The sequence below is a fragment of the Pristiophorus japonicus genome, chromosome 30 (assembly GCF_044704955.1).
Source record: "Pristiophorus japonicus isolate sPriJap1 chromosome 30, sPriJap1.hap1, whole genome shotgun sequence".
Lineage (NCBI taxonomy): Eukaryota > Metazoa > Chordata > Chondrichthyes > Pristiophoridae > Pristiophorus > Pristiophorus japonicus.
Window position 1 is genome coordinate 972882 of NC_092006.1, and position 11543 is coordinate 984424.

At 65.4% G+C, this 11543-nt stretch overlaps 1 protein-coding gene across 1 annotated transcript in view; it reads right to left on the minus strand.

Moving 5' to 3' along the window:
• The window catches only part of polr3c (polymerase (RNA) III (DNA directed) polypeptide C), a 17834-nt gene extending 6312 nt beyond the window's left edge, over positions 1–11522 (minus strand). The window contains exons 1-5 of the mRNA XM_070868446.1: positions 11171–11522; positions 8711–8966; positions 7268–7453; positions 3839–3918; positions 3488–3592 (exon numbers count right to left, since the gene is read on the minus strand). Of these exons, the coding sequence (XP_070724547.1) occupies positions 3488–3592; positions 3839–3918; positions 7268–7453; positions 8711–8966; positions 11171–11317 (774 nt within the window). The 5' untranslated portion in view covers positions 11318–11522. The remainder of the gene's footprint in view (positions 1–3487; positions 3593–3838; positions 3919–7267; positions 7454–8710; positions 8967–11170) is intronic.
• Positions 11523–11543: the final 21 nt, after the last annotated feature.

An 11543-nucleotide genomic window follows, 5' to 3' on the forward strand; every position in this document is an offset into this window, starting at 1 on the left:
GGGAGGGGGGAGAGAGGGTGGGAGGGGAGAGAGGGTGGGAGGGGAGAGAGGGTGGGAGGGGAGAGAGGGTGGGAGGGGAGAGAGGGAGGGAGGGGAGAGAGGGAGGGAGGGGAGAGAGGGAGGGAGGGGAGAGAGGGGAGAGAGGGGAGAGAGGGAAGGAGGGAGAGAGGGAAGGAGGGGAGAGAGGGAGAGGAGGGAGGGAGAGGAGGGAGGGAGAGGAGGGAGGGAGAGGAGGGAGGGAGAGGAGGGAGGGAGAGGAGGGAGAGAGAGGAGGGAGAGAGAGGAGGGAGAGAGAGGAGGGAGAGAGAGGAGGGAGAGAGAGGAGGGAGAGAGAGGAGGGAGAGAGAGGAGAAGGAGGGAGAGGAGGAGGGAGGAGAGGTGAAAGGGAGGGAGAGGGTGAAAGGGAGGGAGAGGGTGAAAGGGAGGGAGAGGGTGAAAGGGAGGGAGAGGGTGAAAGGGAGGGAGAGGGTGAAAGGGAGGGCGAGGGTGAAAGGGAGGGCGAGGGTGAAAGGGAGGGCGAGGGTGAAAGGGAGGGCGAGGGTGAAAGGGAGGGCGAGGGTGAAAGGGAGGGCGAGGGTGAAAGGGAGGGCGAGGGTGAAAGGGAGGGCGAGGGTGAAAGGGAGGGCGAGGGTGAAAGGGAGGGCGAGGGTGAAAGGGAGGGCGAGGGTGAAAGGGAGGGCGAGGGTGAAAGGGAGGGCGAGGGTGAAAGGGAGGGCGAGGGTGAAAGGGAGGGCGAGGGTGAAAGGGAGGGCGAGGGTGAAAGGGAGGGCGAGGGTGAAAGGGAGGGCGAGGGTGAAAGGGAGGGCGAGGGTGAAAGGGAGGGCGAGGGTGAAAGGGAGGGCGAGGGTGAAAGGGAGGGCGAGGGTGAAAGGGAGGGCGAGGGTGAAAGGGAGGGCGAGGGTGAAAGGGAGGGCGAGGGTGAAAGGGAGGGCGAGGGTGAAAGGGAGGGCGAGGGTGAAAGGGAGGGCGAGGGTGAAAGGGAGGGCGAGGGTGAAAGGGAGGGCGAGGGTGAAAGGGAGGGCGAGGGTGAAAGGGAGGGAGAGGGTGAAAGGGAGGGAGGGGTGAAAGGGAGGGAGAGGGTGAAAGGGAGGGAGAGGGTGAAAGGGAGGGAGAGGGTGAAAGGGAGGGAGAGGGTGAAAGGGAGGGAGAGGGTGAAAGGGAGGGGGAGGTGAAGGGGAGGGGGAGGTGAAGGGGAGAGGGAGGTGAAGGGGAGAGGGAGAGGAGAGGGAGGGAGGGGAGAGGAGAGGGAGGGAGGGGAGAGGAGAGGGAGGGAGGGGAGAGGAGAGGGAGGGAGGGGAGAGGAGAGGGAGGGAGGGGAGAGGAGAGGGAGGGAGGGGAGAGGGAGAGGGAGGGAGGGGAGAGGAGAGGGAGGGAGGGGAGAGGAGAGGGAGGGAGGGGAGAGGAGAGGGAGGGAGGGGAGAGGAGAGGGAGGGAGGGGAGAGGAGAGGGAGGGAGGGGAGAGGAGAGGGAGGGAGGGGAGAGGAGAGGGAGGGAGAGGAGAGGGAGGGAGAGGAGAGGGAGGGAGGGAGGGAGAGGAGAGGAGAGGGAGAGGGAGGGAGGGAGGGAGGGAGGGAGGGAGGGAGGGAGGGAGAGGAGAGGGAGGGAGGGGAGAGGGAGGGAGGGGAGAGGGAGGGAGGGAGGGAGGAGGGAGGGAGGAGGGAGGGAGGGAGGAGGGAGGGAGGGAGGGAGGGAGGGAGGGGAGAGGGAGGGAGGGAGGGAGGGAGGGAGGGAGGGAGGGAGGGAGGGAGGGAGGGAGGGAGGGAGGGAGGGAGGGAGGGAGGGAGGGAGGGAGGGAGGGAGAGGGAGGGAGGGAGAGAGGGAGAGGGAGAGGGAGGGAGGGAGAGGGAGAGGGAGAGGGAGGGAGAGGAAGGGAGGGAGAGGAGAGGAAGGGAGGGAGAGGAGAGGGAGGGAGAGGAGAGGGAGGGAGAGGAGAGGGAGGGAGAGGAGAGGGAGGGAGAGGAGAGGGAGGGAGAGGAGAGGGAGGGAGAGGAGAGGGAGGGAGGGAGGGAGGGAGAGGAGAGAGAGGGAGGGAGGGGAGAGAGAGAGAGGGAGGGAGGGGAGAGAGAGAGAGAGGGAGGGAGGGGAGGGAGGGAGGTGAGGGAGGGAGGTGAGGGAGGGGAGGGAGGGAGGGAGGGAGGGAGAGGAGAGGGAGGGAGGGAGGGAGTGGAGAGGGAGGGAGGGGAGAGGAGAGAGGGAGAGGAGAGGAGAGGGAGGGAGGGAGGGAGGGAGGGAGGGAGGGAGGGAGAGGGAGAGGGAGGGAGGGAGGGAGAGGGAGAGGGAGGGAGGGAGGGAGAGGGAGAGGGAGGGAGGGAGGGAGGGCGGGAGAGGGAGGGAGGGAGGGAGGGCGGGAGAGGGAGGGAGGGAGGGCGGGGAGGAAGGGAGGGAGAGGGAGGGGAGGGAGAGGGAGAGGGAGAGGGAGAGGGAGAGGGAGAGGGAGAGGGAGAGGGAGAGGGAGAGGGAGAGGGAGGGGGAGGGAGAGGGAGGGAGAGGGAGGGAGGGAGGTGAAGGGGAGAGGGAGGGAGAGGAGAGGGAGGGAGGGAGGGAGGGAGAGGAGAGGGAGGGAGGGAGGGTGAGGAGAGGGAGGGAGGGAGAGGAGAGGGAGGGAGGGAGGGAGGGAGGGAGGGAGGGAGGGAGGGAGGGGGAGGGAGGGAGAGAGAAGAGAGGGAGGGTGGGAGGGGGAGAGAGGGAGGGTGGGAGGGGGAGAGAGGGAGGGTGGGAGGGGGGAGAGGGAGGGTGGGAGGGAGGGAGGGGGAGGGAGGGAGAGAGAAGAGAGGGAGGGTGGGAGGGGGAGAGAGGGAGGGTGGGAGGGGGAGAGAGGGAGGGTGGGAGGGGGAGAGAGGGAGGGTGGGAGGGGGAGAGAGGGAGGGTGGGAGGGGGGAGAGAGGGAGGGTGGGAGGGGGAGAGAGGGAGGGTGGGAGGGGGAGAGAGGGAGGGTGGGAGGGGAGAGAGGGAGGGTGGGGAGGGGGAGAGAGGGAGGGTGGGAGGGGGAGAGAGGGAGGGTGGGATGGGGGAGGGTGGGAGGGGGAGAGAGGGAGGGTGGGAGGGGGAGAGAGGGAGGGTGGGAGGGGGAGAGAGGGAGGGTGGGAGGGGGAGAGAGGGAGGGTGGGAGGGGGGAGAGAGGGAGGGTGAGAGAGGGAGGGAGGGGAAGAGAGGGAGGGTGGGAGGGGGAGAGAGGGGAAGAGAGGGAGGGTGGGAGGGGAAGAGAGGGAGGGTGGGAGGGGGAGAGGGGAAGAGAGGGAGGGTGGGAGGGGGAGAGAGGGAAAGAGAGGGAGGGAAAGAGAGGGAGGGGGAGAGAGGGAAGGTGGGAGGGCGGGGGGAGATTCTGGTACTGTGACACTCTAACCTTCTCCCACACGAACCTGTGGGCAGTTCCCCCGCCCTGCACGACCGGACCGAGCTCCGCCATGGCCGGCCCACCCAAACAACGCGACGTGTAAAGTGACACGGTCCCAGGGAGCAGAGGTGAAATCGGAGCGGCCTCAGATACCTGGTCCAGTTTGCTGCCGACTGCAGCCACGATCGCCTGGTCCCTGAAATGCTGGTGAAACCGCTCAAAATTCACCTGCCAGTAAACGCCATCATCCGGGGGAGGCTGCGGGTCCAAACACCAGAAATAGCGTCACTCCAAACACAGGCAGAACAAAACACGGCTCGCCACGCACTGTATAAATGGAAATTATTTTATCTTAACTTTCAGTCTCCCTCCCACCTCGTTGCAAATTCAATTAAAGCTTACTGTCCCCAGCGCGGAGCTGCGTTTTACCAAGGGTCGAGTGGCTCTAGATTGACCTTTGGCGAGTCAGTGACCCGCTGCGTGCGGCCCACCTCCCTCGCTCACCTCCTGATCTGCGTGGTCTTGCTTTGACCGTTTGGACTTGGGTTCCCCGTCGTCTGACACCCGCCTGCGTTTGCCTTGACCTGAGGGAGACACAACGTCCAAAAGTCAGAGTGAGCATCAAACACCTGAACTGCAGTAACACCGTCCCAGCCTGAAACAGGAGAAGGAGCGCAACGGCAAACTAACACCAGGGGAGCTGCTGGGGACCCCGCTCCGCCCTGGGGCCCCACTCCCCGCTCCGCCCTGGGGCCCCGCTCCCCGCTCCGCCCTGGGGCCCGCTCCGCACTCGGGGCCCCGTTCCCCCCGGGGGCCCGCTCCCCGCTCCGCCCTGGGGCCCCACTCCCCGCTCCGCACTCGGGGCCCCGTTCCCCCCGGGGGCCCGGCTCTGCCCTGGGGCCCCGTCCCCCCCGGGGCTCGCTCCCCGCTCCGCCCTGGGGCCCCGTTCCCCCCGGGGCCTGCTCATCGCTCCGCCCTGGGGCTCCATTCCCCCCCGGGGCCCGCTCCCCCCGGGGGCCCACTCCCCGCTCCGCCCTGGGGCCCCGCTCCGCCCGGGGCCCACTCCCCGCTCCGCCCTGGGGCCCGCTCCCCCCGGGGGCCCGCTCCCCGCTCCGCCCTGGGGCCCCGCTCCGCCCGGGGCCCACTCCCCGCTCCGCCCTGGGGCCCGCTCCACACTCGGGGCCCCGTTCCCCCCCGGGGGCCCTGCTCCCCGGTCCGCCCTGGGGCCCCGCTCCCCGGTCCGCCCTGGGGCCCCGCTCCCCGTTACTCAGGGACCCAGGTATTTAGCTGCTGCAAGACTGACGTGGCTCCTCTGATAGCTCTGGGGAAAAGTGTACTGAACTCCAGAAACCAGGAGAGTCTCAGATTCCATTCACAGAAACATAGAAGTTTACAGCGCAGGAGGAGGCCATTTCGGCCCATCGTGTCCACACGGCCCTCGGTCAGCAGCCCTGAAGGTTACATATAAACCATGAACAATGGTGGAAAGGCAAAGAGCACCCAGCCCAACCAGTCCGCCTCACACAACTGTAACACCCCCTGCGTCGCAACATTTCACACTCCACCCCACACGGAGCCATGCGATCTCCCGGGAGAGGCAAAAGAAGTTATATTCCTCCAGAGATTCTACAGTATTTAGCTGTCAGTATTTGACATCAGCTTCTCTTTGTTCCTTTACCCTCCCCTGTAAGTCCCTGGACATCCAGGGAGCTCGAGAATTGTTATTCCCACCCTTTTTCCTTAAAGGGCATATATTTGGCCTGAGTCTTCCGGATCTCCTCCTTGAATGCCTCCCACTGTTCCGACACTGACTTACCCACAAGTAGCTGTTTCCAGTCCACCGTGGCCCAATCACTTCTCAACTTAGCAAAGTTAGCCGTTCCCCAATTTGCGACTTTTATTCCTGGTCTATCCTTGTCCTTATCCATAACTAACTTGAATCTGACTGAATTATGATCACTAGCACCCAAGTGCTCCCCCACTGATACCCGTTCCACCTGCTTCATTCCCCAAAACTAAATCCAGAACCGCCCCCTCTCGTGTTGGGCTTGTTACATACGGACTAAAAAAGTTCTTTTGAATGCATTTTAGGAATTCCGTTCCCTCTATGCCCTACACATTACATTTGTCCCGATCAATATTAGGATAGTTAAAACCCCCTACTATTACTGCCCTATGGTTTTTGGGCTTCACAGAAATCTGCCGACATATTTGCTCCTCTATCTCCCTCCCACTGTTTGGGGGGTCTGTAATACACGCCCAGCAGTGTGATCGCCTCTTTTTTGTTTTTCAGTTCGGCCCATATGCCCTCATTTAATGATCCCTCTAACATGTCATCCCTCCTCACAGCTGTAATAAGTTTATTTAATCAATACAGCAACCCACCCTTTTTACCCCTTCCCTGTCTAAAAATCCTGTAACCAGGAATATTGATCTGTCAAACCTGCCCCTCTTTCAGCCATGTCCCTGTAATGGCTATAATGTCATACTCCCAAGTGTCTACCTGTGCTCTTAGCTCACCCGCCTTATTCGCTATACTCCTTGCATTGAAGTATATACCATTCACCACAGGAAGACCTCCTTGCTTACTACTTACTAACCCTGGTTTCTTCTGACTTACAGATTCACTTTCTACATTCTTGCTTTCCAATTCAGCTTTACTTCCTTCCCTATTGAATTTGTTCTCAGGTTCCCATCCCCCAGCCAAGCTAGTTTAAACTCTCACCAACAGCACGAGCAAAACTCCCCGCGAGGATATTGGTCCCGGCGCTGTTAGGGTGCAACCCGTCCGGTTTGTACAGGTCCCATCTCCCCCAGAAGCGGTCCCAATGCCTCAGGGAATTTAAAGCCCTCCCTCCTACACCAACTCTCCAGCCACGTGTTCATCCTCTCTATCCTTCTGTTCTTGTACCCATTAGTACGTGGCACCGGGAGTAACCCGGAGATGTCTACCTTTGAGGTCCAACCCTTTAATTTTTCTCCTAACTCCCTAAATTCTGCCTGCAGGACCTCATCTTTCTTTCTACTTATGTCATTGGTCCCGCTATGGACCACGACCTCTAACTGTTCACCCACGACCCCCCCCCAGATGCCCTGCTCTGTGACATCCTTGACCCTGGCACCAGGGACCATTCAGGAGTCACGTCTACGGACACAGAAACGCCTCTCTATTCCCCTAACTATTGAATCCTCTACCACTACAGCTCTCTTATTCTTTGTCCCTCCCCCTTGTGCAGCTGAGCTGCCCGTGGTGCCTTGGACTTGGCTCTGGCTGCACTCCCCAGAGGCACCATTGGTCCTCACCGGTGCTCAGAAGAGAGTATCGGTTGGAAAGCAAGATGGACTGGGTGGGGGGGGTGGGGGGGGTATAACTCCTGCACTGCCTGCCTAGCGTTCTTCCTGTTTGGTGTTCATCCACTTCCCCTCTGCCTTCATGCTTTTAAGCTGTGGGGTGACCACCTCCTGGAACATGCTATCCACGTGGCTCTCAGCCTCGCGGCTCTCAGCCTCGCGGATGCACCGTAGTGATTCCAGCCGCTGCTCAAGCTCCAAAACGCGGAGCTTGAGTTGGTGCACACTTGGTTGTCTAGGCTGCCCACATGCCTCAGGATGTGCACTTCGCGGGACTGAGCTGTGCTGCCATCCCTCTAATTAGAATTATCTGCTATAAAAGAGAGAGATACTTATCAATCAATTGCCTGTTTCCCGGCCTGTGCAGAGTTGCCGGAGACAGTAATCGGGCTGCTGTCAAAGAGCGCAGTGTGGGGGGGAACCAGGGCCTCCCTGCGATGCAACCAGCGCAAGGACACTGGGTGAAGACTGGCTCAAGTTTGGCTGTGCTGCACCCCACACATAGCTTGCTGGCTCTGGCTGACTGCAGACACGAGCGGCCACTTGGCTGAAAGCAGAGACACCGCGCTGGGTACGCCTTACCGCCAATGCTGAGATTGGGCACTGTGTACATCTCCTTCTCGTCAGTGACCAGGGTGGGGGCGGGAGGGGGTCGCGACCCTTCAGCGATTGCAGACTCTGGAACCATCCCACATTTCTGTAGAAAGTGCGTCTCCACCAAACGTACAAAGGTGTCGGAGGTCTCACTGCAATCCATAGTCTTGCTGTCTGTGCAAGGAAAGAACCGATAAACTGAGCAAAGCTTCCCGGCAACCCGTGTAAAACAGCACCAACCCCTCTATACCCCACTGTCCGCTACCACCTCACTGACCCCTCTCTCCAGCAACTAACTCGAGTAGTTCCCTCCCTCTCCCCGTTCACACTCTCCCTCTCCCCGTTCACACTCTCCCTCTCCCCGTTCACACTCTCCCTCTCCCCGTTCACACTCTCCCTCTCCCCGTTCACACTCTCCCTCTCCCCGTTCACACTCTCCCTCTCCCCGTTCACACTCTCCCTCTCCCCGTTCACACTCTCCCTCTCCCTCTCCCCGTTCACACTCTCACTCTCCCTCTCCCCGTTCACACTCTCCCTCTCCCTCTCCCCGTTCACACTCTCCCTCTCCTCTCCCCGTTCACACTCTCCCTCTCCCCGTTCACACTCTCCCTCTCCCTCTCCCCGTTCACACTCTCCCTCTCCCTCTCCCCGTTCACACTCTCCCTCTCCCCGTTCACACTCTCCCTCTCCCCGTTCACACTCTCCCTCTCCCCGTTCACACTCTCCCTCTCCCCGTTCACACTCTCCCTCTCCCCGTTCACACTCTCCCTCTCCCCGTTCACACTCTCCCTCTCCCCGTTCACACTCTCCCTCTCCCCGTTCACACTCTCCCTCTCCCCGTTCACACTCTCCCTCTCCCCGTTCACACTCTCCCTCTCCCCGTTCACACTCTCCCTCTCCCCGTTCACACTCTCCCTCTCCCCGTTCACACTCTCCCTCTCCCCGTTCACACTCTCCCTCTCCCCGTTCACACTCTCCCTCTCCCCGTTCACACTCTCCCTCTCCCCGTTCACACTCTCCCTCTCCCCGTTCACACTCTCCCTCTCCCCGTTCACACTCTCCCTCTCCCCGTTCACACTCTCCCTCTCCCCGTTCACACTCTCCCTCTCCCCGTTCACACTCTCCCTCTCCCCGTTCACACTCTCCCTCTCCTCTCCCCGTTCACACTCTCCCTCTCCTCTCCCCGTTCACACTCTCCCTCTCCCTCTCCCCGTTCACTCCCTCCCTCTCCCCGTTCACTCCCTCCCTCTCCCCGTTCACACCCTCCCTCTCCCCGTTCACACCCTCCCTCTCCCCGTTCACTCCCTCCCTCTCCCCGTTCACTCCCTCCCTCTCCCCGTTCACTCCCTCCCTCTCCCCGTTCACTCCCTCCCTCTCCCCGTTCACATTCTCTTCCTCCCTCCCTCCCTCTCTCCATTCACACTCTCTCACCCTCCATTGTCTCCGTCAGTCTGTCAGCGACTTTCCTCACCACCCCGCTCATGGTCATCTTGCCGTTCTGCAGCAGCTCCTCGACGATCAGCTCCCCGGTGTCTCCGTACAGCGTCTTTGCCGAGTAGATGTAGCGCGGGTAGCGCAGGATGCGAATGATGTGGGGACAGTGCACGTCGTACTCCACGAAGCCCCGCTTGTGCACATGGTACGAGGCAAAGTTGTGATGGATCAGCACGCAGAGAGCTTTTTTAACCTGGAACACAGCACAGTGTGAGCCCAGCACCCAGCCCACCCTCGCCCCAGGTTCAGCCTCGCCCAACGCTCTCCCACGCCCCACTCTCACCCTCGCCCAGCGCACCCTCGCCCACTCTCACCCTCGCCCCACTCTCACCCTCGCCCCACTCTCACCCTCGCCCAATTCTCACCCTCGCCCCACTCTCACCCTCGCCCAGCGCACCCTCGCCCCACTCTCTCCCTCGCCCCACTCTCACCCTCGCCCAGCGCCCACCCTCGCCCAATTCTCACCCTCGCCCCACTCTCACCCTCGCCCAGCGCCCACCCTCGCCCAATTCTCACCCTCGCCCCACTCTCACCCTCGCCCAATTCTCACCCTCGCCCCAGGTTCACCCTCGCCCCGCGCTCTCCCTCGCCCCCTCTCACCCTCGCCCCGCGCCCACCCTCGCCCAATTCTCACCCTCGCCCCAGGTTCACCCTCGCCACGCGCTCTCCCTCGCCCAGCGCACCCTCGCCCCGCTCTCTCTCCCTCGCCCCGCTCTCTCCCTCGCCCCGCACTCTCCCTCGCCCCGCACTCTCCCTCGCCCCGCACTCTCCCTCGCCCCGCACTCTCCCTCGCCCCGCACTCTCCCTCGCCCCGCACTCTCCCTCGCCCCGCACTCTCCCTCGCCTCGCCCCGCACTCTCCCTCGCCCCGCACTCTCCCTCGCCCCGCGCTCTCCCTCTCCCCGCTCTCTCCCTCTCCCCGCTCTCTCCCTCGCCCCGCTCTCTCCCTCGCCCCGCTCTCTCCCTCGCCCCGCTCTCTCCCTCGCCCCGCGCTCTCCCTCGCCCCGCGCTCTCCCTCGCCCCACACCCACCCTCGCCCCGCTCTCTCCCTCGCCCCGCTCTCTCCCTCGCCCCGCTCTCTCCCTCGCCTCGCTCTCTCCCTCGCCCCGCTCTCTCCCTCCCCTCGCCCCGCTCTCTCCCTCGCCCCACGCCCACCCTCGCCCCGCTCTCTCCCTCGCCCCGCTCTCACCCTCGCCCCACGCCCACCCTCGCCCCGCTCTCTCCCTCGCCCCACGCCCGCTCTCTCCCTCGCCCCACGCCGACCCTCGCCCCGCGCCCTCTCCCTCGCCCCAGGCTCACCCTCGCCCCACACCCACCCTCGCCCCGCTCTCTCCCTCGCCCAATTCTCACCCTCGCCCCAGGTTCACCCTCGCCCCGCGCTCTCCCTCGCCCCACTCTCACCCTCGCCCCACGCCCACCCTCGCCCCCCCTCGCCCCGCTCTCTCCCTCGCCCCGCTCTCTCCCTCGCCCCGCACCCTCCCTCGCCCCGCTCTCTCCCTCGCCCCGCTCTCTCCCTCGCCCCGCTCCCTCCCTCCCCGCCCCACTCTCTCCCTCGCCCCACTCTCTCCCTCCCTCGCCCCGCTCTCTCCCTCCCTCGCCCCGCTCTCTCCCTCGCCCCGCTCTCTCCCTCGCCCCGCGCTCTCCCTCGCCCCGCGCTCTCCCTCGCCCCGCGCTCTCCCTCGCCCCGCGCTCTCCCTCGCCCCGCGCTCTCCCTCGCCCCGCGCTCTCCCTCGCCCACCCTCGCCCCGCTCTCTCCCTCGCCCCACTCTCTCCCTCGCCCCACTCTCTCCCTCGCCCCACTCTCTCCCTCGCCCCACTCCCTCCCCTCGCCCCACGCCCACCCTCGCCCCGCGCTCTCCCTCGCCCCGCGCCCTCCCTCGCCCCGCGCTCTCCCTCGCCCCGCGCTCTCCCTCGCCCCACACCCACTCCCCCTCCCCCCCCCACACACACACTGTCCGGATGCCCATCACTGTGGAGGCCGACGGCTGATGTGCTGAGGACTGAGATCCGACAACCGGTCGGGGGGCGGGGACCGGGGGGCCGGGGGCCGGGGGGCCGGGGCCGGGGGGCCGGGGGGCCGGGGCCGGGGGCCGGGGCCGGGGGGGCCGGGGGCGGGGGCCGGGGGGCGGGGGCCGGGGGGTCGGGGGGCCGGGGGCGGGGGGCCGGGGCCGGGGGGCCGGGGCCGGGGCCGGGGGCGGGGGGGCCGGGGGCCGGGGGCCGGGGGGCCGGGGCCGGGGGGGCCGGGGGGCCGGGGCCGGGGGGCCGGGGGGCGGGGGCCGGGGCGGGGGCCGGGGGGCGGGGGCCGGGGGCCGGGGGCCGGGGGCCGGGGGCCGGGGGGCCGGGGGCGGGGGGCCGGGGGGCCGGGGCCTCCCGGGGAACTATTGGCGGGGTCTGGTACCTGATCGATCGGTGTCTCGGTGTCGCTGGCGATGAGCCGCAGGGGCTGAGATCCGGCGCGGATCAGGTGGGAGCCGACCCTGGCCACGATCTGGCCGTAGTGCGCCAGCAGCAGGTGCGAGCAGATGTGCGACTCCAGGTGTGTCATCCCGTCACACGGTCAGGGCCCACTGAGGGGGCGGTGTCGGCCCCTGGTCCTGGGGAGCAGCCGGGACTAGGCCCCAAGCCTCGGTCTCTCGGTGTCCCGCCCCGCCGGGGGGTGCTGCCGGTCTCTGTGCTCCGGCAGGGGACAGTTTCCCCAGGCGGTTGGTTCCGCCGCCCCCGCCGCCGCCGGACGGACGCCGTTTCCCGGCGGACCCCGCTGCCTGCACTAA